Source organism: Thrips palmi, unplaced genomic scaffold (assembly GCF_012932325.1).
Source record: "Thrips palmi isolate BJ-2018 unplaced genomic scaffold, TpBJ-2018v1 HiC_scaffold_5, whole genome shotgun sequence".
In the NCBI taxonomy this organism is placed as follows: Eukaryota; Metazoa; Arthropoda; class Insecta; order Thysanoptera; family Thripidae; genus Thrips; species Thrips palmi.
In genome coordinates this window covers 14,603,779-14,628,373 of record NW_023144632.1, presented here as the reverse complement: position 1 = coordinate 14,628,373, position 24,595 = coordinate 14,603,779, and the positions used below count along the sequence as shown (strand labels likewise).

The following is a 24,595-nucleotide window of genomic DNA, read 5'->3' as shown; positions in this document are numbered from 1 at the left end:
GCTCCAAACGCGTCTAGAATTCTGGCCCACCGCGCGTCGTCCACGTCCACGTCATGCACGTCCGCGTCGTCCGGGCGCGCGGCTCGGACATCTGTCTCTCGGCCCGCCGGGCGGGGCCGGGCGGGGCCCCGCAGAACGGCCGCCACGCCTGCGCCGTTTAGGCAGCCCGTCAGGCGGCGGCGCGGCGTGGCCCCAATTGGGGGAGAGCGAGAGAGAAAGAAAAAGACGCGAAATTGGTTTAACTGCGAGGAGCGTCGGGCGCCATGGCGCCGTGGCGGTGGGCCACGCGGCGGACGACCGTGTCGCGCGGGCAGGCATCGGCCAGGCTGAGGCCGCTCTGTCTCTCTCGCACTCGCGGAGCGTCCCGCAGGGGTGCGAGAGAGACAGGCATGGTTCGTACTCACCCGTCTCGACGCCCAGGAAGTGCTGCAGGGACAGCGAGGCCTTGGTGTGGCCCAGCTTGCAGCGGTCCTTGCTGTCGCGGTACAGCTGCAGGTGGAGGCAATCTGCGGACAGAGACGAAGAAGGCGTCGTTTAGCGCGGACGAGAAAGGGAAATAACATCGCGGGGGCGGAAGGGACGGGAAAGAGAGAGAGAGAGAGAGAGAGAGGGAGAGAGAGAGAGAGAGAGAGAGAGAGAGAGAGAGAGAGAGAGAGAGAGGAGGAGACACTCCGAGGGCCCATGACTCACGGCACTCATCCCGATTGTGATGGCCCGCCGGGCCGTGGCGAGCCGCGGCAAGAATGAAATTCCCGCGTCGGGTCGTGACGGACACGGCGACGATCGACGGCAACAGAGAGAGAGAGAGAGAGAGAGAGAGAGAGAGAGAGAGAGAGAGAGAGAGAGAGAGAGAGAGAGAGAGAGAGAGAGAGAGAGAGATGGGATGATAGAATGCAAAGCACCGGCAACCAGCGGGCCCGCTGGCGACCGGAGAAAAGGGTCGTGAGGGATTGGCTCCGAATGGGGAGATGGGCCGGGAAGGGTTCGGACTAGACGGCGCGGCCCACCGCCGCCGAGGGGGGCAGTTATTGAAAAGGGGAAAATGCGGACCGTTTTGGCGCGGTCAGCGACGCAGGCGGACGCAGCCCATCCCTGGATCCCGGAATCCCAGGTCCGGGCCGGGTGCACACACTGTGCGGGCTGATCCCTGCGAACACGTTTAATATCCGGACCACTTTCCGCACTGTTTGCGCTGCGCGGGAGAGAGAGAGAGAGAGAGAGAGAGAGAGAGAGAGAGAGAGAGAGAGAGAGAGAGAGAGAGAGAGAGAGAGAGAGAGCGACGAAGATGATTGTAAAGAGGGACTCCTTGGCGCTGAGCGTGCGTCGCTTCGACGGTGGAAACCGGAATCGGGACGAGGAAATCGGCACCGGGATGAGGAAATCAGCCGTGGGTGGGGGCTTGAAGACGACTTCGTAGGGGAGCCGCAAAAAATGTCACCCTGTCTCTCTCTGCGGAACGCCCCACGAGTGCGAGAGAGACGCAGGACAGCAAGAGGCCTTGCGCGCCTTGCGCACCTCTGTCTCGGTGCACGCGACGCCATCCACGCCAGCCACGCCACGGGCACATCGACCTCCAGTGCTTTTGTGCGAGATCCAGGCTCTTTCGCGCGCCGTGCCGCCTCCAAGCCGATAAGGCGCCAAAGAGGTGCGTGTGTGTGCGTGTGTGTGTATGGGTGCAGGCAGGAAAAGCCTTTTCCTCCACCATTAGGAGAGGGGGCGAACACACACACAGACACATGCGCGCGCACACACACACACGCACACGCCCCGCCGAACGGAACGTAGCTCTGTAGTGGGTGGCAAAGAGAAAAGCATTGGCTTCGCCGACTTTGGTCTGTCCGTCATCCTTTTGTTCCCTTACGCGGGTCGACACGGCCTGTAGGTAGGGCGCGGGGTGGCCACAAGCGGGGTGAAAGGGGGGGGGGGGCTCCCGAAGGGTTCACAGTCGCAGCAGCAGCCGTCTTGCAAAGAGATAGAGAGACATTTCAACAAAAAGAAATTTCTCGTTGGCGAAGAAAATATTGAATTGGCTGGGAATCGAACCCAGATGTTTCCGGTGGCAGCAGACACCTCAACCCACTCAGACACTCAGACTATTCAGCATAATCCGCCGCAAACGTCTATTGGTGGTACTGGCAGTGGTCGATGAAGTGAAGAAAATTTTGCTGTCTGGGAGTTGAACCCACGACGTACGAGCAGTGGCCAACACCTCGGTTCTCTGAGCCACGCGGACACTGATAGATTGGTTGCCCAATACTGGATGGCACTGCATAGGAAAAGATTGGCGCTTCTAAAATTCGAAACGAAGGCCGCATCGTTGCGTCTGAGAAGCCACGTTTCGGGGAATAACATTCCTTTTTCCTCGACGCCTTTTGCGGCCTGCAGCAGCACCGCGACGCCAGTGCAGTGGACTGAATGACTCCTAGAGTCGTGTTGCCGCTCTGTCTCTCTCGCGCCTCAACGGGACGCCCCATGAGAGCGAGAGAGACAGAGCTACGAACACGACTGCCAGTGTGCAGGCGGCGTGGCGGCGTGGCGTCAAGGGGTCGTAAAGACGCTGCCATGTGTGCATGGACGCCATGTGATGCCCTTCGGCCCCTACGCCCTTCTGCGATCCGCTGCCACTCCATGGCCCACTCCATGGCCCACTCCATGGCCCTCGCCCTTCGCTCCGTCTCTCTCGCACCCACGCGAGACGCCCCACGAGTGCGAGAGAGACCGTCGTCGCCCCAGCGGCGCCTCACTCCGATTGCCGGCGGAAATGAGCTGACGACGCAGCAGTGCAGTGTTGTGTTAGCGCCTCTCTGTCCGTCTCTCTGTCCTCTCCGTCCAGCCGGCCCGGCAGGCCCGGCACTGCAGGCAGACACTCTGTAAACGACCCCCGGGCGAGCCGGTACGGTACGCGGTACTCAGTGTAAACACAGCGAGTGCCACTGGAACGAGGACGAGGGTGCTCCGCTGGCCCTCCGGCAGAGGACAGCGGACTGACTACGGGAGTTGTTTTCGTCGCTCTGTCTCTCTCGCACTCATGGGGGTTCCGTGTGGGTGCGAGAGAGACCGAGCGACGGAAAGGACTCCCAGACAGTCTGCAGGGCGCCCAGGGCGCCCAGACCGCCGTCCAGACGGCCCGGCGCACCCCAGGCAAAAGGTGTGGCGGGGCGACGCGTGGCTGCCGAGCGAAACGACGTCAAAAACAACAAAAACAAAAAGGATTGGCTGCGGCGCCGCATCAGCCGATATCAGCCCACCACGCCCTCCGCCGACAGTCGATCTGTCTCTCTCGCATTCTGCACAAAACGCCTCGCAGCAGTGCGAGAGACAGAGACGGAGGCTGGCTCCGGTAATAGCCCGGCCTCGCTGGCGCCAATCCGAAACAAAATCCCCCGCGACACCAAGGGGGACACGACGGGCCTGTCTCGCAGGCATCATTGTCACCTTTTCCCCGATTGTGCTTCGCCTGCTTCGCCGGGCGCCGCTATCAATTTTATTGACAGATCGCGGGGCGGGGCGGGGCGGGGCGGGGCGGGGCGGTCCGTACATCAGGGGGCGACACGGGGCGCGATATGTCGCCGTTATTCCAAACCTGACGAAGCGAAATTCTCGTCCCCCGCGAGAGGGAGAGGGAGAGAGAGTGGCGACTAGCGGACCGATAAATATCCCTCCTCGCCAAACACGCTCCAGGCGAAACGATAACAAAAACCGAATAAAAAGGAAGAAAATAATAACGACAACATTGCGGTCTGGTAATTTGGTCCTCGTTAGGCTGGCGAAGAACGCCGCGCGACACGACAATAATTATCGCCCGATAGGCAGGGCGTGGCGCGGCACGGCGGGGTGCCGGGACAACAGGGAAAATAAAAACACGCTAATGCAGCTGGAGATATTAATTGGCCCTCCAGCCCGGCAGAAATGGGGCCGATGGAGGACAGAGGCGAGGACGCGGTGATGCCGCGGCGAGGATGGCGAGGACTTGGCGATACAGTGAGGACGGCGACGACGCAGCGAGGACGGCGAGGACGGCGAGGACGCGGCGCGCGAGCCCGCCGCAAGAAGGGCGCTAAATTAGGCTTACAGTGCGGCGCCAAAGAAAAGCGGGATAATGAAAGCGCCTTCTGTTCGCCGCCGACACTCACTAATCTTCAGGGAGGCGCGCCCGGCCGGGGGGTGTCTTCCTTGAAACAATAGTCGATTTGCATAAATATCAGGGCGCCAAACTTGGCGTGCGCGGGCCGAGGCGGGCCGAGGACACGACGCCGGGGGTATAAATATTTGGCGCCCCGTAATCGGTGGCGCGACCCTCGTCGCGTTACCTCCACGCTGTTAATTATGAGGTGCGCGCCGTGCCGAGCGGCCCGTTGCCGGGAAGCAGTGCCGCGCCACGCGCCGCAGTCGGCCAGACCGGGCGGAGGCGGACTAAACTCTAGGCGTGTTTTGAGCTCCAAAGTCACTAAATGGGACTCGAACCGAACGTGTGATCCCATCTAGGGATTCCTCGTTTGGAGAGCAATCCATTGGTGGGGTCACATACGTTCGTTTCGAGTCCTATTTAGCGACTCCGGAGCTCAAAACGCGTCCGGGATTTTGACCACTTCCACCGGTCTTCTGGACCATTGTGCGCCAGTGTGTGGAGCAGTGGCACTGTTTCGAGTCCCGTGCTCCTCAAAGAGTCCTCCAGCAGACTGATTCCGAGAGTCATATTCGTCGCTCTGCCTCTCTAGTACCTCTGCAATGCAGAACGGCCCATGAGTGCGAGAGAGGCAGAGCGACGAAAACGACTCTCGGAATCAGTCTGCAGGACCAGCACCAAGCACACGAGGCACCTGCGGACGTGGAACCCGTTCACTTCATGTGAGACGAGCCCAGATTTCTAGTGTACCCGCGGTCTGATTCCAAAGGGAGGTTCCGTCGCTCTGTCTCTCTCGCACCGCACGGGGCGCCCCATGAGTGCGAGAGAGACAGAGCGGCGAAGGGCACCACACGAGGGAGCCGCGGAGTGGCGGACCTGAACGGCTCCGTCCTTTTATTGATTACATGCAAAGCATGCAAAGCGAGCGCATTGTTGGGCGCCCTGCAGGCCGCGCGCTGTCTCTCTCCCACTCGTGGGGCCTGCGCCGCACGCGTGCGGGTGCGAGAGAGACAGAGCACTGTTTGGAGTGAACAAAGGCGGCGCTGACTCGTGCGAGCGGGCAGGGCGGTGCCGGGCGGTGCCATGGTGCGCGCAGCGGTCCAGAAAAGCTACGCGGACGCACACTCGACACGCTAGCGCACGCTTCTGCCGTCCTGTGTTTGATTCCAGGAGCGTGGAGCTCAAAGCACGCGCGGCCGCCCGCCCCGCCCGGTCTGTGTCCACTGTCAAACCGAGCGTAGAGGTCCAAAACGTGTGGAGACTACTACTCTGCACAAGAGTGGACACGAAAAATTCCACACTTGTTTTTTACAGCGCCCCGGCCAGTCGTCGCACTCGTCCAGTCCACTTTCCCGAATGTCCAATTTCCCGAATACTCAATTTCCCGGCGCCCGAGACGCCTGTTCGATTTCCATGCTTTCCATTTCGATCCGCCGCTTACCAAAGCAGCCCGCCCATCCCGGTCCCCGGCGCGCGGCGCGCCACTTCCCGGAATACACAAAAAGGAGCGGCAGCGGCGGGGAATCGAACCCGGGCCAATGGCATGCAGCGCCGCTGTCACACCGCCAAGCCGCGGGCCGGCATCACACCTGCACTGCTTTACAAGTCCGATGCATGGCCTGCATGGCCTGCATGGCCTGCATGGCCTGCAGGGCCTGCAGGGCGGGGGCAACGCCCCGTCCCGGCCGGCCCGCCGGCTCCACGTTGGTTCGGGGTTCGGGGTTTCGGCAGGCAAGGCAGCGGGCAGTGGCGCGCCACGCGCGGAGAGGCGTTTGAATAAACATAGAGCCCCGCCAGGGGCCGCCAGGTCAAGCCCAGTCAGGCCAATACTGGCCCTCTGGCCGCGCACGCCGCGCACTCGGGCAACCGGACTTGCCTTGCCGCACAGTGGGCCGGCCAGAAGGCCGGCGAAGGCGGCCAAAATTTGAAACGCGTTTTGAGCTCCTGAGTCGCTAAGCAAGGACCACCAATGGATTCCTCGTTCCAAGATCAGTCCATTGGTGGGATCACACGTTCGGTTGGAGTCCTATTTCCGGTTTTCTGGCCTACTGTGCGCCGTTGGGCCGGGACTTTCTTCCAGTGTGCTTCGGTTCTCCCCCAGGAGAGGCGGGGCGGCGAGAGGGGCGTAAAATCACGTAATTGGAAGTGGGTCTTTGCTGTTCCGGCCGGAGCACAGCAAGGGCGACAACAAGGGGAGGGCGCTCCGAGCGCACAAAGCACCGGCCGCACGACGCCGGAAACTTCAAACGGGGCACGGTGGCCGAGGTCGTAGCGAGGTGGCGCGGCACGCGGCGTCCGTGGGTTCGACTCCCGTCGGCCGCGCCCCACTTTGAGGCGCGCCGGATGCGGGGGGCGTGGCCCGTCGTGGCCCGGCGTGGCGGCGCAGTTACAGTACGCAAATTCGGGCAAAGTACGGCAGCAGGCCGCGACGAGCCGCGACGGGCGCGGTGGGGAGGGGCTCTGAAAAATGAGGTATTTGCAAGAGGTGATGACGCCCGCCCCGCCAAAGTGCCCCTGTGCGCGCCACCCCCACCCCTCGGCCCCCTGGCGGCGGACCGTGGTCGTTTTGTCTCACTCCGCCGTGGGCTCCAAGCGCGCGGATCGCTTCAAACGACTTCGCAAAAAAGCAGAAATAAAAACGAACGGCAAAACCGCGAGGGAAAAACCTGCCGCGCGCGAATCGCCTCATCGCGATGGTGATCAGGGAAACACTTGCGGTGCGGAACGGAGGACCTGGAGGGGGACAGACAGAGACTGCTTCCTTAATGGGAGTGACTCTAGGCCCCCGGGACAGCTGGAGAGGGAGAGAGAGAGAGAGAGAGAGAGAGAGAGAGAGAGAGAGAGAGAGAGAGAGAGAGAGAGAGAGAGAGAGAGAGAGAGGCGGCTGCACCAACTCCGCCTCCGAACGCCCAGCAGGTAGGCAACTGCACCGCACGCACGCACGCAAGGCAAGCGGGCGGCCTACGCTGGCAGACGTTTTCGCAGCTCCGTCATCCCACCAATTTTTCGGGCAGTGTATGGCTTATGGCTGGGAGTTTGCCTCTCCGTAGTCCAGGACCCAGCAGAGCCGCGCCTACACAACGCAGCAAGCCACTGCGCAGGCCTCTCTGAAGCGGGAAACCCGATCCTCTGGGAACGGCCGAAAATAATGAACTAGGACGTCATGCACATCGCCATGCTGGACACACTCCGGCCGCCCCGCCCCCACCGCCACACTGCGACTGGTTTATTGGTGCTGGTCGATACGCCCCAATTAACGGCTGTGGCACTGCGCGGCCACGCCGAGGACGGCCACGCCGAGGACGGCCACGCCGAGGACGGCCACGCCGAGGACGGCCACGCCGAGGACGGCCACGCCGAGGACGGCCACGCCGAGGACGGCCACGCCGAGGACTGGCTGGCTGATGCCTATCTCCTTGATGATGAAGACGTCTTGAGCGACACCGCGGCGCCCCGCCCCCCGCCCCGCCCCTCGCTTTTCACGTCTTAATTGAATGGCCCCTTTCGCTTTGTGGTCACGTCGCCGCGTCGCCGAGGCCCGAACAAAATGCTCCGGCCGGCCGATGGCGCAGCGCGCCGCGCGCAGCCGATGGCTGGCTATCTGATACATCTCTCCGTAGTAATTCCAAACTCGCCGTCCCGCACCGCACCGCAGCACCGCCGCAAGGCAGGACTCGAGCAAGTTACCTGCAACAAGGAGAAAGCTCGAGTTAGCCAACTTGGACACATCAAAGGGGGTTCGATTCCTCCGAATCCGCAGCGGGGCTCGGCGGGGCTCGGCGGGCTGCTCTACGGGGAGGCCCTCGCCGACCACCACCGCCACGTGCGCCGAATGGAGGGGACTTTGTGGGCCGGCACGGCCAGCAACGCCAGCAACGGCAACAAAACTAGACAAGAATTCCGCTGCCAAAAGGGTCTGTGGCCCTTCCCCCTCCCTCCCCTCCCCGCCCCGCGCACCTCGGCGAGACGGCGGGGCTGTCGCGGCGCACATATTGCGGGGCCGTGAGGGGCTTTGTCTGGGACACGCCGGGCTTGGGGGAGGCCAGGCCAACAAGCGGCAGAGTGAAAGTGAGCAGGGGATCAGCCCGGCGCGTGGCGTGGCGGGGCGGGGCGCCATAAAAGTGTGCGGCCAAGGTGAGCGCTAATAGTCGGGGAGGCACTCCTCGGGGCGCACGCGCGCGGCCGCGCGGCTCCACCCCCACGGCCATACCTTCCCACGACGGCGTCCCGGACGGTTCCCGAGAAGAAGAAGTCAAGGCTAACGCGGTGCTTGGCCGACACTGTTATGTGGTGCCCGCGTGTCGCCAACGGCCCACTCGCGCCCCGCCGCCGCCAAGGAGGCCCTCGGCCGGACCGCGGCAACCCGAGAGCCCCTGCTCGGCCCTCCCCCCGCGGGACGCGTTATTACCAAGGGTTGTGGGGGGGGGGGCGACACCTTGCTAAGCCGGGCCGCTGCCGTGCCGCAGAAACCCGCGGCGCGCGAAAAAAGGGGCGGAAAACGCGGCGAATAAGAAAAGGCGACGGTGCTTGCCGTCGCGGCGCCGCGTGCCGTGCCGTGCCGCGCAGACAGGGCGCATCACTCATTCACCGCCCCGATGCCTCACGCGATGAATGTCTCACGCGCCGCCCTCGGCCACCTCGGCAGCGTCCTGCCCGTGATTGGCCGGTCTCTCTGGCACCCACACGGGACCCCCCATGAGTGCGAGAGAGACAAATCAGTCTGCAGGGCGGGCAGGGAAGGCCGAGCCGTCATACCGGGCCGGCAAATTGATACGAATCGGGGGCGTGGGCCTGCAGCCCCGCCACCGGAAGTACCCAGGCCGGCCGAGTGAAAGCCGAACCAGCCCGTCCCGGCGATGGCGCCGCCGGGACGTCGGTCCTGATCCCGTCGGCCTGTCAGCGCAGCAGGGCGACGGTCGCATGGGCCATCGGGCCGCGAACTGCGCAAACCGGGCATCACCGCCACCGATAGCAGCAGCAGCCATGCGCTGCGGTGTTCCGGTGGCCAGTGCCAAAACTCTCTCTCTCTCTCTCTCTCTCTCTCTCTCTCTCTCTCTCTCTCTCTCTCCCCCAGCCGCAATCAAGCGGGCGGTAAATCAGACCGCGAGTACCGACGACGGCTGCGCGTCAGGCGCCGCGTCCACCCCGCGGCACAAATCATCGCGTTGTTCCGCAGCGCGGGCAGGGCAACCAAACGCAAAAAAACTAAAAGAAAACCGTGCGAGGGAAAAGAGGGGGGGGGGGCGAGCGCAAAGGGGAAGTCCTGGGGCGGGTACTCGTCGCCTGTCCGCGTGCCGTTGCGGGTCGTCCGGGACCGTCCACGGAGGCCATCAAGGCGGGCCTCGGGGCGACGCGACGACGCGCCGCGCCAACGTCCCGAAGCAGAGAGACTGACTCCGAGAGTCGTGTTCGTCACTCGGCCACCCCGTGCGTGAGTGCGAGAGAGACGGAGCGACGAAAACGATTTCGGAATCAGGCTGCGGTGCACGAGCACGCCAACGCCCGCGGACGCGGTAACGAGCCGCACGTCAACCCGTCGATTGCCTATAGTGCGACCTCGACGCTAGAGAGAGAGAGAGAGAGAGAGAGAGAGAGAGAGAGAGAGAGAGAGAGAGAGAGAGAGAGAGAGAGAGAGAGAGAGAGAGAGAGAGAGAGAGAGAGAGAGAGCGCTTTCCCGCGGCCCCGCGGCGTCACTGCAAAGCGCTGCCAACCGGCCAATGACGAGCCACGGACCAATCACAGGGAATTACCTGGCGGGGCCGGAGGACCGCGCCCCGGGGCCACTGCCAGCTGCTGGATAGTACACTTTTTGTGCGTCCGATTGGCGTAAACTCTCCGGGCTCGGCCTCGCCCAGGATTCGCTGGCTTTGCTGGCTTTGCTGGCTTCGGTCGCCGCCTCTTTAGGCGATGAGGCTTTCCTTTCCAATTAGTCATCGGGGCTTGGAGTGCCGCGCTGGGAGCGCTCACTGCCGGGCTGCCCGGGCTAAAGCGAACCCTCGCTAAGGGCGTCTCGAGTCCCGGGCGCTTGCATTGTGCGCGCCTGGCCCAGAACGGGTGCACCTCTTGGAGCCTCGCGGGCGGGCTGCAGGCTTCAGGCTCCGCACCGAGAAAGACCCCGCCCCGCCTCGCTCAGGCGATTTCGGACTGCCGGGCGATCACACTGTATAAACTCTCAAAATTTATAATCCCAACAAAAACTCGAGCTTCGTGTTCTTGATAGCCCTCGGCGCTGATTAGCGGTGACTTCGGAGAGACTGGCCACGACTGAGTCAACTGCGAATAACAGGCATTATTCACACTTTTTCCGCCGCCCCCGCTTCGCGAGCAGCGAGCGGCGCGAGTAAAGAAAGAGGGGAACTTTGTACCCCGCCCCCTCGGCGTGCCGAGTCGACCGTTTTTCTGCCTACACGTTGCCGGGGGCCCGCGGGCACGGGGCGAGCCCCGCCCAGCAGAAGAAATATGGTAGCGTTACAGCGGTGCGTCACTGCTCCAGCGGCTCCAGCGGCCAGCCTCAGACCCCAGCCAGACTCCAGGCAGAATCCAGCTAGACTCCAGCTAGACTCCAGCTGGATCCCGTCTTGACGTCCTTGCCATAGGCTTCCTGGAAAAACCAGCAACCATTTTTACCGTGAGAGTGGCCTGAGTGCCCCAGGCCTCACCCAGGCCGGCAAAACCGCGGGGGTCTAATCGCAGTTCCGGCCGCGGCCGCGCGCAGGGAGGGCAGCACCGCACCGCGCACTCCGCATGGCGCCCCGCTGACAGTTTCCGACCATGGCGGCGCGTCCTGCCGTCCCTGTCGCACCCCAGCATGCACCCCAGTGGGACGCGCAGCGAGTGCGAGAGAGACAGGCCGTCACGGACGCTGATCTCGTGACGAGTCGTCCAGAGCGCGCTACGGTCGAAAGGCGCTTTCGTAGATCGCTGTCGCTCTCGCACTCATGAGGGCGTCCCGTGTGTAGCTGCGAGGGAGACAGAGCGACGGGAACGACTCTCAGTCGCTGGCAGCAGGAGATCCTCGAGCATTCGCGGAGAGGCACTGCCAAATTGGCGAAATGAGCGACAGCCTTTCCCCTACACTGTCAATAAAAATCAGGCAGGGCACGCCGCGCATACCAAAGCACGCCGCTGTCGCCCGCCACGGTGTGCATGCGCCTATCCAACGCACGAACACACAAACACACACACACACACACACACACAACGCGAGTTGGTATTCAGACGCACGAGTGTGTGTGCTGTGGGGGCTGTTTGTCCACCCCATTACCGAAGCCGGCCACGAACTGGCCGACGACGACGCCGTGGAGGTGTGTTTGCCCTCTGCCCGGCCGGCACCCCCGGCGCCCGGCACTTCCCAGTGTGTGCGCGCGCGTGCGTCGTTACAGGGCGGGCACACTGTCGACGTGATAGTGAGCGTGGAAACAAAACGACCGTCCGCGAGGCAGAACAACGGCGAGGGCCAGGCGCGGATCCAGGAGTCATCCGAGGAGGGGGGAACCACTTTTCAGTGCTTACACGCCCTTGCGGGCAAAGGAAGTGATTCACGCATACATTTTAGTTTTAGGCAGCCAGTATTGCACCGATGAGAGCAGGGATCATTAGCCCCATTTCAACCTCCGCGTCTGGAAAGTGCGGCCGTTTTGTTTCCCTGTACATAGTGTTTCCAGTGTAGCCACACCACACACCACAGAGCACGCGGAAGAGACGAGTACATCAACATAAACACGGCCCTCAAACCGCACAAAGGAAGAAAAGTTGCGATATTATGCCCGCGGCCCACATCCGGAGTACGCGCCCCATTCACCACACACACACACACACACACACACACACACACACACACACACACACACACACACACACACACACACACACACACACACACACAGTGTTTCCTGGCCGGTCCAGCGCCAGTCCATATAAAAAGCCAAAAGCAGCCCTCGCGGCCTCATCTCTGTACGCACCCCCCCCCCCCTCGGGCCGCAACATCGACGCACAACTTTCTTCCGGACGAAGCCGTAAAAAAGGACGACTTGTATAAGACGCTCTCAAGGGCTGGTTATTGCCGAATCCGGCCACACTGCCCCCGAAGACCGGCGGGGGCGCGGTCAAAATTCTAGACGCGTTTTGAGCTCTGGAGTCACTGAAGATGACTGGAATGGAACGTGTGACCCCACCAATGGACTGCTGTCCCTGAAGGAGGAATCCATTGGTGGGGTCACACGTTCGGTTCGAGTCCCATTCATTGAGTCTGGAGCTCAAAACGCGTCTAGAAGTTTGGCCGCGTCCACCGGTGTTCTGGCCCACTGTGCGACGGCTCACGTCAGGCCAGGGCCGACCGACCGCGGGACCGGGACTCAGAAGGCCGGCCGCGGTGCTAATAAATCCCTTTCGCACCCAAACGTCGGTGGAAATGGTGCAAATCGAGTCTGGGCCAACAAGACGACAGCACGACGGCCTCCACGGGGTGCCCGGCGGTGCCCGGCACACTGGCGCCAAGCCTTGGCCCGCGTTGGCCCGCGTTTTCCATCCCCGTTATTGTTTGATTCGACGATGACGTGATGTGACGTCACGACTGCCATCCCGAAGAGCTTCATTCCGGACTTTACGACGCCAGTAAACCACGGCACTGGAAGACACGCGAGTCGCGACGCGTCTCTCTGCGGCACGCTGGAAAAAATCGCACCGGCGAAAAACCTTCTCTGGTTTCGTCGTTTTCAACAAGTTGTTTCGGTTTCAGCTCACAGTTATTTGCTCACAGTGTAGTACGCGGTCATAGTGAAAAATGAAAAATGATATTCGAAAAGCAGCGTCTTGCGGTGACGGCAGGGAGTAAGCGGGGACGTCGCAAAACAATGCTATCCGAAGCGGAAATGCCAAGATATAAATAACGAAACTGAACGCCTGGACGACGCGCCCAAGGACGCGCCACTCCAGCGGTGCTCCAGCAGTGCTCCAGCGGGGGTCGGCGCGAACCGCGCGAAGGCGTCCCAATGTGTCAGGCCGTCAGGCAAATGATAGACCAACCCCTTCCCCGCCGCCCTGCCCGCCGCCCTGCCCGTCGGCCGGCCTTCCCGCCCCGTCGAGTGATTTGTCTGGCCCGCGTGGATCCGGGGATCTTCCAAGGACCAAGGACGTGCCTGGGCGCGCCGCGCTGGGGGACGGCACACTCGAAAACTCCAGCCAGGCGGGTTGGCCGAGCAGACCCACCGAAGGAGGAAGGCCCCCAGCCTCGTGCAAAGGGATGCATCGCAGGCCTCCCCGCCCTGGAGCACCACTTGAAACGCAGCGCGGTCGCGACCCGGCCGCCCCGCTCCACGCCGCTCCGACGTCCCAGACATCATGCTGGCACGTCAACTACGACACTGTGCCACTCTCCGTACTGTACGAAAAATTTTAGAAATACATTTACTGTGTACAAGGATGTCCTCGACCAAACGAACACACTTCGATGCGTTCCGCTAATTGTAAGGCCGCCCGGCCAGGGACCGAATCTACATATCGGCCGAGGCGACCGACGCCGTCACCGTGGCGGACAATCCCTGACAATGCCTCGCCTCCAGGACGACGACACACTACAAAGGGCGACAAGCACTGTGCATGTCATTTGTTTTTGTAAAAACGCGGCATCAGCAGGACGGGGCAAAGGGCACGCCGCGTCGTTTGCATTTTCTCTCTCTCTCTCTCTCTCTCTCTCTCTCTCTCTCTCTCTCTCTCCACACACACACACACAGAGAGAGAGAGAGAGAGAGAGAGAGAGAGAGAGAGAGAGAGAGAGAGAGAGAGAGAGAGAGAGAGAGAGAGAGAGAGAGAGAGAGATACACTCACACATACACGCGCACGCTTACACGCACACACACAGAGGCACAAGAGCCCCTGCAGGCCCTGTACGGCCCACCCGGGACGCTGAGTACAGGGCAAGGCAGAGGGGAGCGCAGAGCGGCGAGCACCTGACGGACAGAGAGCGCTCGCGCGTGCGTCTGAGAGGGCCTAAATCCGGGCAGAGGGCGGGCTGCATTAGTGTTTTGAAAACAGACTCTCCCAGCCCGCGCGCCGCACTTCGAGCTCCGCATGCTTAGCGCCACGCCGCGCCCCCCTGCAGGGTGATTCCGAGGGAGAGGTCCCGTCGGTCTGTCTCTCTCGCACCCACACGTGGCGCCCCATGAGTGCGAATGAGAGAGAGAAGCTCGGAGCCAGCCCCCTGCCGCTGCTTCGGCCCTAATCTTTCGAGGTCCCACAGCCCTAATCCAGAGCGGGCGTCTTGCCCCGCCTTGCCGCGCCTCGCCTAGCAGTGCGCCTCCCAGCTTGCTCGCCTTCCGCTAATTAGAAGTTTCTGCGAATTCGGTTGGCAGTGGCGTGGCTGCGGGGCCGCGGGGCGGCGAGGCGATGATGCACTGCCGGGCTTATTTACACCGCGCTGCTTCAGTCTCTGTCTCTCTCGCACACCTGCGGCCTTGCCTGGCCGCCCCCAGGGGAGCGAGAGAGACAGAGCGATTCGGAACCAGGCCGGCGGCGGCAGTGTCAGACGCCGTGTCACGCGTGATGAAGTGCCGCGTCAAAACAAACTTGGAGCCTTTCCTATTCAAAGTGAGATGAGCCGAGGCGAGCCGAGCCAGGGCGCAGACGCCCTGTAATCCGGGGCGTGCGCGGCACGAACGCACGAATGGCACGGCCTGCCTTGTTGACGGGGGACTCTATCATCGCGCTGGTCCAGGTGTCCTTCTCCCTACACTGCCAAGCTGCCACGCCACAAAAACGAAGAAGGGGAAAGGGAAAGTAATCTTCTTATAGCGCAATATGGGGCGCCTGTATACCTGCGGCTGGATCGGGCGATCCCTCGGCAAACACGGGGTGGGCGACGGGGCGGCCCGTGCGCCTGTGTGTCTGTGTGCGCAACACACGAAACCGTGAAAACGCGCACAAAAAAGGGCCTCGACGATACCGATCGTATCAATATTGACAGCACTGGCGGGGATCCGATCGGACAGCCACGGCCCGTTTGGGGCCGACTGGCCGACTGGGCGACGGCGGCAGCGCCAAAAAAGGGACCTCTGGAAGAGGGGACGCTAAACGGGCTGATTAATACCCACTGCTGGAAAGGTTGGCCTTTTCCGAACCCTCCGGCGGGGCCGAGCGCAGGGCCGAGCGCAGGGCCGAGCGCAGGGCCGAGCGCAGGGCCCACCGGAGCCTAGTTAGGGTAACGGCATTACAATCAGTCACGTGGCGCGGCGGGGCCGGCCAGACCGCACCGAACCGAACCGAACCGCCACCCAATGCGACGTGACTCGCAAGCGACCAGCGCGCCCCGCTGCACGTGCATTGCACCGCCAGCAGACTCATTCCGAGTGTCTCTCTTGCACTCAAGGGGCGTCCCGAGCGGTGCGAGAGAGACAGAGCGACCCGTCGACCGACACTCCGGCCGCTCTCGCATGGCGCCGCAGGACGGCCGACCGAACCGGGGGTGGAGAACTCCACACATCCTGGGTGCGGTGCAAATTCTACACTCTTGCTTTTACAGCGAGCGCACGACACACTGCCCGAAAAGGCGTGGGCTGGAGATCCTCTACGTATCCGATTTGTCGTCTTCTTCTTGACTGTCCGCCGCAGCGGCGCAGCGCGTCGCGCACTTCAGCGGCCGGGTCCTGTCCGTCCCGCCAGACCTGCCTGCTGCCAGCCCGTATCGTTTTGCATCGCGACGTGTCAACAAGACAGCCAGCCATCCGCTTGTTGCTTCGACCGACGCTGTGACGCTGTCAACGCTGTCAACACTGTCAACACGGCCCCGCCGCCCCGCCGGCGAACCCCGACGCGCGGCCCACGCACGACGCTCCGGTGCGGTGCACCCCACAGTGGGCCAGAAGACCGGCGCAGACGGTACGAACTCCAGACGCGTTTTGAGCTTGTCGCTAAACAGGGCTCGAACAGAAAGTGTGACCCCACCACTGGATTCCTCGTTCGGAGAGCAACTCATTGGTGGGGTCACACGTTCGATTTGAGTTCCATTTAGCGACTCTGGAGCTCAAAACGCGTCCGGGAATTGAACCGCCTCTGGTCCACTGTGCGTTGTGCGCCAGGCCGCGCCGAGGACCGCGACGATGACCTCTTGGACCCGCCTGGAGAGACGGCGGCGAGCCCGTAAAACACCAAGTCCGTCCCGAAGGCAATAAAGAACGCACACAGCAGCGACTAGCAAAGCGAGCGCTGCAAGCGAAGCCAAACAGCGGCCGATAAAAGACATACCGCGGACTTTTCTTGCTGGGCAAGCGCGAGCCAAAGCCAAGTCGCGGAGAGGGGGGGGGGGCGTGTCTCCCCAGGGACGAGGGTAGCTGAGGACCCGCCGACGTGCAGGCCCGGCCCGGCCAGTGCTTCAAGGCGGGTACCAGCGCAGCGCCCTGGCGGCCCTGGCGGCCCTGGCCTCGGACTGGAGGACCGGAGTGACCTAACGAAGCGGCCCGCGCCCCGGCAGTCTCGAGAAAGGCTCTCCAGGCAAACACTCCAGCTCCAGCGGGTTTACTTTTCCAGGGAGAAACAACCGAGCAGAAAGGGAAAAAGAGGAAGAAGGGCCGAGTAAGTGGGAGAATGGAACAAAGGCGGATTAGAGGGCCGCGAGTCCTCGTCGTCCTCGACGTCCCGGTCGTCACCCCCCGCGGGGAGCGCGTCGAAACCGGGGCATAAAATTGATCTCCGGCGCGGAAAACAGTCTGCCTACTAATTGCAGCCGGCAATTTAACTTTTTCCCTCCTCCGTCTCTCCTTTTAGTGCGTACTGCACGAAATGAAAGGCAGGTTTACAGTGCCGAGGTGCGGCGACGCGGCGACGCCATGGAGCGGGCCACCGCCTGCTCCCCTACGCGTCTTTTCACACTCACTTCTCTTATCCGGCCGGCCGGGAAAAAGGAAACACTTTGCGTTTCTTTTCAGTTTTAAACTCGTGTCACGCTGTCGCGCCAATTCCCCCGGGTGAGCTTAGGCAAAAGAAACGAATCGGGGGGAGAGACCGGGGGCAACGACGGCTGGCTGGGCCGCTGGGCCCCGTCCCAAAACTTGGAGACAGCTGGCCGGGTACTTTTCACTTCCTGGATGCGTTGCAGGTTGCCACCTCGGGGCCCTGAGGGAGGGCGCGAGTAAAAACAGTCTCTCTCTCTCTCTCTCTCTCTCTCTCTCTCTCTGACATGCCCCCAAAACAACGAGGGGAAACGACCTGCGTGCGAACGATTTAGTGTTGCTCCAGCCGACGTGTGCCCGCCAGGGGCCGGGGGGCCGGGGGCCACGCAAAATCCGGGAGATGGGAACTGACGACGCACACGGTACAGCGAACAGTGGCGCGGTATTTACCTGCAGCGACGGGGGTGAAGCACCGGGGGGTCGACGAACCGACGAACCACCGCCACTGTCCAAAGGGTCCAAAAGCCGCTGTGCCAAGCCGGGCCTGCTGGTCCGGCCCGGGGCCATCCCTCACGCGAGCAACGCGGGTACCAGAGGGATTGACCGCCCCACACACACACACACACACACACACACACACACACACACACACACACACGACATGCATGGGATGCAGGCGCCAGACTCCATATCTCTGGTAACGGCCTTCGATATCCGGCCGGCGGCCATCCGTCCTCGTCGAACGACCTTCCCTTCCCCCTTCATCGACCCATCGAGGGACCCATCGAGGGACCCATCGAGAGACCGACCGGGTTTTTCGTCCCGTGGCAGCGCGCTGCGACGGGTACACAGATAGGGTATCCGAACAGCAAGGCCGCTGCACTGCCTCAAATTATTCAGCGAAAAGCGGCAAAGCGCACTTCCCTCTCCCGCTTTCTCCTCGAGACGCCCGGGGAAGGCGCGGCGTCCGCACTCCAGGAGCAGGGGGGTCATTTGCATGGGGGCACACGACCGGCACGCCCGCAATGCACTTGGGGTGGACCCCGCCCCGCCGGGGCCTCTGGAAGGCGTGGCGCGGCGTGGCGCACCGTGGCGCGCCCAGATCGCTGACGTCGGCAGAATGACCCACTGCTGCAGCGGCACCAACAACACCGCCAACGCACAGTGGATTTGCCAGACGACCGGTGCAGGTGGCCAAAACGCTAGACGCGTTTGGAGCTCCAGAGTCGCTAAACAGGACTCGAACCGAACGTGTGACCCCACCAATGGATTCCTCGTTCGGAGAGCAATCCATTGGTGGGGTCACACACTCGGTTCGAGTCGCATTTAGCGAACCAGAAGCTCAGAACAACGCGTCTAGAGTTTTGGCCGCCTGCTCCGGTCTCCTGGCCCACTGTGCGGCGTCGAACGGAGCAGGGCAGGAGCTGTCTCGGATTCACAGCACCGAGGTCCCATGGAAGCCCCGAAGTACCGACGGCCCGCCCCTGCCCGCCACCGCGACACCAATTACCATAAGCTACTTCCAGCAGCGTCCCGGCGGGAGTGAAGTTCACCTTGTTATTTCGCCTAAGAAGGGCAGAGGGGCACCGCCGGCACCGCGAGGCGCGAGGCGCCACCCCGGCAGCGCAAATATTTCTCTTTTCGCAGCGAAAATGAAAGGGCTGATCCGGAGAGAGGATTGGGGATAGTGTCGCCTTCGCCTCGCAGCGCCGCGGAGTCCCAGAGGCACCTCGCAAGGCCGCCAGGTGTGTTGACTCTGCAGACTGATTCCGAGGGGCGTTTGCGTCGCTCTGTCTCTCTCGCACTAGTCGCACTCGCGCGCGGGGCGTCCTTTGTGGGTGCGAGGGAGACAGAGCGACGAAAACGACTCTCGGAATCAGTCCGCCGCGCAGGCCCGGGCCGGCCCAGGCCCGCGTGCAGGTGCGAGGCACGCTTCCTCCCCGCGCGACACCGTAATCGTGTTACAGTGTGGTGGCGCCAGGAGCGGCCGGAGCCCTGAGGGTGGCGGGAACGGGCGGCCCGACCGGCCGCTTGTCGCGCCGCGTGATCGCAGCGCCTTCGCCGGCCACGCCGGCCACGGCGGCCACCGCCTCGGCGGACGAGGTCTCCACGGAGGGCCGGCCTGTGGCGGGGTGGCCACGACCCCTGCCCAGCCCCGGGTGAAAAATGGAGCCTCGGCGAGGAAGAAGATGAATGCATGCCTCGGCCGGCGGGGGAGGCGGCGGGGCATCGGCGTGGCGGTGCACGTTCACGCACTGACACACCACCGGCAGCGAGAACATGAAAACTTGTCCAAAGCGAGCCGCTAACTCGGCGCCCCTCCCCTCCCCCTCTCGCCATCAACATGCAGCGGACCCCAGCGCACCCATTTGCCGATTCGGGAAAGATGCTAAAGTACAGTTTCAGACCCGTGCCGGCGCGGCGGCGCGCACCCCACCCGCCACGTCCGGCGAACGAGGGAAAAATATCGCCCGCGGGGCAGTAGGTTAGCGAATACACGTAAACGCGCACACACACACACACACACACACACACACACACCGCGAGCCACCCCTCGCGGTCAACTTGCGCCCGTCACGTCGCGTCGGGGTGAGAGATTGCCGGGGACGTGCGGTGGGGAGGCGCGGTGTGGTGGGGGGTGGGGGGTGGAGGCAGGGCGAGGCCGTGACCGAGACCAGGTGCGTCGGACGGTCCAGTGGTCTCAAAATACCGATAACAGGATAGCACACGCCCGTCCCGACGCCCCGACGCGCCCCACTGGGTACTGCAGGCCGATTCCGAGAGGCTCGCTGTCGTCGCTCTGTCTGTCTCTCTCGCACCTATACGGGACGCCCCATGAGTGCGAGGACGGAGCGACGACTCTCGGAATCAGTCTGCTGGATACCGGGTACCGCCTGGGCCGGCCTGGGCCGCAGCAGGTGCGACACTGCTGCGACAAGCTGCTACCCGGCCGTACCCTTGCTCCCCCGGCGCACCCGCCCGCCCGCCCGGCCGCACTCCCAGCGGCGTCGTCGTCCAACCCTCGGCGATTTAATATTTCCCCAGAGCGCGCAGTACGGCATTGGGTTGGCCCGCTTGTCCCGCAGCGCCAACCGCGTGTTCGTTCTCGCAAAAAAACAAACAAATCGGCAGAAAAACATTGCCAAAGCGGAGCCCCATGGGTGCGGGGTGGGGCGGGGTGGGGCGGGGTGGGGCGGGGTGGGGCGGGGTGGGGCGGGGTGGGGCGGGGTGGGGCGGGGTGGGGGTGTCCTCGCCGTGAGTCACTCGATCCTCCGCGCTCCGTTTCACCTGCCCCTGCATGTCCTTGTCCTTGCCGCAGTGCTGGCGGCGAAGCGGCGAAGCGGCGAGGCGCTCCGAGCGACGCAGGGGAGACGCTAGTCCTGTCTCGGCAGTTGGGCCTCAAACGTTTTGATGCATCAGGACGCGCTCGCGAGCTGACATGCCGACAGCCGGGGGAACACCGCGCCGCCAGCAGACTGATTTCGAGAGTCGTTTTCGTCGCTCTGACTCTCTCGCACCGACAGGGGGAGCACCATGAGTGCGAGGGAGACAGAGCGACGAAAACGACTCTCGGAATCAGTGTGCAGGCCGCCCCCGGCGACGGCAGCCCAGCCGCCACCCCTCGCACTCCGACAAGTCATCCGGGGCCGACGGTGCCGGGCAGTGACGTGGAGACGAGGAGAGAGAGAGAAGGGGGAAGAGGGAGACGCTCCAATTAAAGAAGACGGATTGATCTGATTCGGGGGCAGTGGCGCAAAAACCAGCACGGCGGCCCTTTGATGCGGCCTAGCCTCGCGCAAGGGTGCACGGCTTGGACGACAGGGCGAGGGCGCAGGGCACGCACGAGCCCTTTGCCTAAAGCCAGCCCTTGGCGGGCCGGGGCGGGCCGCCCCCGCCCCCTCCAGGGCCTCCAGGTAGGGCTGATTGTGTTTGGCCCCACTTGGGGCGGCTCGCCTAGGCTGGCCGGCTGGGGGCGGCGGCCGTCGGCCCCGAGGATAAGCCCAACAAGGACCGCCCCCGCCGCCCGCCGCCCCCGCCGCCCCCGCCGCCCCCGGCGCGGCCAAGCCAAGGCCCTGCCCGAGCACGTCACGGATCAAACGGGCGTTGGCTGATTTACAGCCGCCAAGGCAAGGCCCTTTATCGCCAAGTGGCGTGGGGGCGGGGGGCGGCGGGGGTCTCGGTGATCACGGAGCACCTCGGCGTCGACGCCCCGCCGTAATGAGGCAGGCGATCGAAGGCTGCAGCCCCCCTCCCTCCAGGAAGGCAGCCAGCAAGGACCCGCACGCCGACGAGACGCACGTCGCCTAGGGCCGGCCGAGGGAACGCCGACCACACAGCGCGAAGGACGGCCAAGTAACCTTACCCGTCTTACGGAAAGAAGTCAGGCCCGCTGCGAGTCGCTCACCTGCAACAAAGAGAACACCTCATTAGACGGCATCACCAAATACACGCACACTCACCCCGCCGCCCCGCCTCGCTAATGCCCGCGTCTGGAGGCCAGGCGAGGGCCAGGCCGAGGCCGAGGGCCAGGCCCCTCGGAGGGTCCCTGGGAGGGGAGGGCCCTTCTGAGGGTCCTCCTCGGCGGCGGACTTGTTTTGCAGCCCGACCAAGGCCCCGACCAAAGGGCCAAAGCACCGCCGCGGGGGGCCCTTTTTTCGCGAGGCAAACGCAGAGGACGCAGGCAGCGCGTCAACGGGTTGCAAATCCGAGTGCAAACCCCGGCCGCGCTGCCGCCGCTGCTTTCTACTTCGGCACAGAGGTGCTGGGCGGCGAGCGGCCGAGGGGTTGGGGGTGGCGCGACAGCGCGACAGCGGGCTCGTTCCGAACAGTGGCCCTCGTGGCGCCGTCTCCCTCGCACGCGAGGCTGTGCACACGGCTGTGCCGCCGGGGCGCGAGGGAGACTCTCTGCGCGGACTCGCCCTCCGCGGCCCCTCAGCCTCCACTAATAAATCACCGGCAGGCCCAGGCCGGCCCCGCCCCGCCCCGCCCGCCCGCCGCCCCGCCCGCCCGGCCCCCCGCCCGCCCGCCCGGCCCCGCCCCGCCCCGCCCCGCCCGGCCCCGCCCCGCCCCGCCCCCCCCCGCCCGGCCCCGCCCCGCCCCGCCCCGCCCCGCCCCGCCCCGCCGGGCTAAGGCCCCACAGGCTCCTTCTTCCGGTTTCGCAATTTCACGCTGCAACCGATCTAATATCGATTAGCCCCGCGGCTCGGCGCGGCTCGGCAGTGGTTGGCCGCCATTGGCGCCATTGGCATGCAAGTGTGAAATCGACTGTGGGACCAGAAAGGCGCAGAAAGGCACCGTCATCGCGGCGGGCAGCTCAGCCCCACCGCGATTCCACGTGGCGTGGCGCGGCGCGGCGTGGCGTCCAGGGGCGCGGAATGCACACCGTCGCCACCCTCTACATTTCTTTTTCATTCCGACTCCTGGACGAGCGAGTGCGTTTTCCCGATGGCGGCCGCATTCCAGCAGCGCGACAGAGGACTCTCGCAGACTTTATTTGTTTTCATTTCTATTTTATTTCATCTCGCCCGTCGCTCACGGCGAGGGAGAAATGGACTTTCCCCCACCGCAGGCTACATGCAGTTATTGCCGAAGGCGCTGGAACGCCAGCAACCAGGACAGGGGCAAAAAACAACAACAACTTCATCGACTCTAGACCAAACAACAACTTCGACTGCACACCAAACAAACCCCCAGCCCCAGCCAGCGTTCCAAAGAAAAGGATTATCAGTGGATATGGGATTTTTCCAAACAGCGGGTGTGCTATTCTTCGATCCACAGACGCACACAGACGCACGCACACCGATGCACCGGCCTTATCACCCTCACCTCCACACTTTGCATACGCCTACGCCTTCGTTGCGTCGCGGGGGAGGGCACGACCCCCGCAGAGAGAGAGAGGTGCAAGGTGCCGGCCGGCGCCACCGCGCGCTGTGAGTGTGTGTGTGTGTGGGGGGGGGGGGACCGCCCCGCTTCCCGGAAGCGCGTATCGAAGCCTGGCGCCGCAGCCTCCCCGCCGCAGGTCGCCGAACCGCCAGCGCCCCGCCAGCGCACCGCCACCAGGGGTCGCCGAATTATTCGGGACGTTTATGGCGCCCCACACACGCCCCGCCCCGCCCCGCGTGCGACAAAATAAAGTCTGCTCCGCACGGCGATGCCGCGACGCCGCCCCTAGCCGGCGGCGCAGCGCCCCTCCTAAAGTTGCAGATTTCAATACGCAATAATTTTGTCGGCGAGGGGAGAGGGCCGGAGAGGGCGGCGCGCCGATACACGCGTGCGGTTTGTATGTCCCGGACGCGGAACGCGCGGGGCGGCGCGGGGCGGCGACCGCGCCGTTGGGGCAGCGCGATGATTCAATCGGCGTAGCTGCTGCGCGTAGCAAGGGCAGAAAAATAAAAAGGCTGACATAAAAAGTGCATGGGGTTGGAACAGACAGGCACAATGCACGTGGAATGAAAAATGACGTTTCGGCTCGCCATAAGATTGATCCATTGATGCACGCGACCGCCACAAGCCACCTGGGAAGTTTGCCATATTTACGGTAGAATGGAGCCAAAAAGCAAATGCCGCGACGAGTGTTTGGGAACGCCGCTCTGGGCGGGTCAGTCTGCTATAGAGTTGCGGGTACAGGCGCTTAGCGGATGAGTACGGACATGGATGGGCATCACAGTGGCGCGTCAAAAGTCCCAGTCCGAAAGCGGCGGCCGAAGCACAGCGAATCGCCAGGTCGGTGGCACGCCGTGCCACGCCCCCGCCTGGAAAGTTGCCAGCGGTTATCGGCGCCCCCTCCCCCTCCCCCCGGCGCGATCCGAGCGACAAATGCACCCCATTTGTGACGAAGACAATGATAACAAACCGAGGAAGCGAAAGCGCCGTGTGCCCTTGCCGCGACCCCGGTGCCTACAGCAGGAAGGGGGAAGGAGCCCGGCGGCGACGAGCAAAAAAACGAACGAAAAAAAACAGCGAGAGCAAAAAAAGATGCATAAATATATCTATACAGCGCAAAGACGTCATAAGCGAGCGCGCGGGGCGAGGCAACCGAGTGTGGCTAAAATGAAAGACGGCTGAGGCGCCCTGAGGCGGCCGCCGCCGAAACACTCACATATCATTTTAATATGTACTTAGGTGGGCCTGGCGGCGCGGGGCGTGCGGAGCGAAATTGCAAGGACGTTAAATATCCCTGAACGGCGCCGCGCGGTGCTGTCACTGACGCCATCCTCGCGCCGCAGCCTGCCAACCCCACGCAACAAACAACTGATGCCTTGCGAAGCCCCCCCCCCTCCCCCTTTTTCGTCTGCACTTCCAGTGCGGTTGCATTTCCAGACAACGCGCTCCGGGACAGGGGAAAGAGTTGAACAAGACGAGCAAGCCCCGAGCGGGTCCCCTTCGGTCCCCGACCCGAAATGCAAAGGCGCCGAAGTGCCCCGGACGCAAGGCGGCGGGCTCGGCGGGCGGAAGGCTGACGGGGTGGGTGTCTTTATGCAAACGACGGACCTCTCTCCTGGGAGGAGCGGCAGTGCCGGCAGTGGCGCCGCTGCTCGCTCCGTCAGCAGGCAGTCTGCCGACTGACTCCAAAAGTCGCTTCCGTCAC

At 63.5% G+C, this 24,595-nt stretch overlaps 1 protein-coding gene across 1 annotated transcript in view; it reads right to left on the bottom strand.

The window, feature by feature from the left end:
• Window positions 1–24,595, bottom strand: part of LOC117650866 — a 118,116-nt gene that overhangs the window by 12,117 nt on the left and 81,404 nt on the right. Inside the window, exon 3 of the mRNA XM_034394481.1 lies at window positions 405–506. Within this exon, the coding sequence (XP_034250372.1) occupies window positions 405–506 (102 nt within the window). The remainder of the gene's footprint in view (window positions 1–404; window positions 507–24,595) is intronic.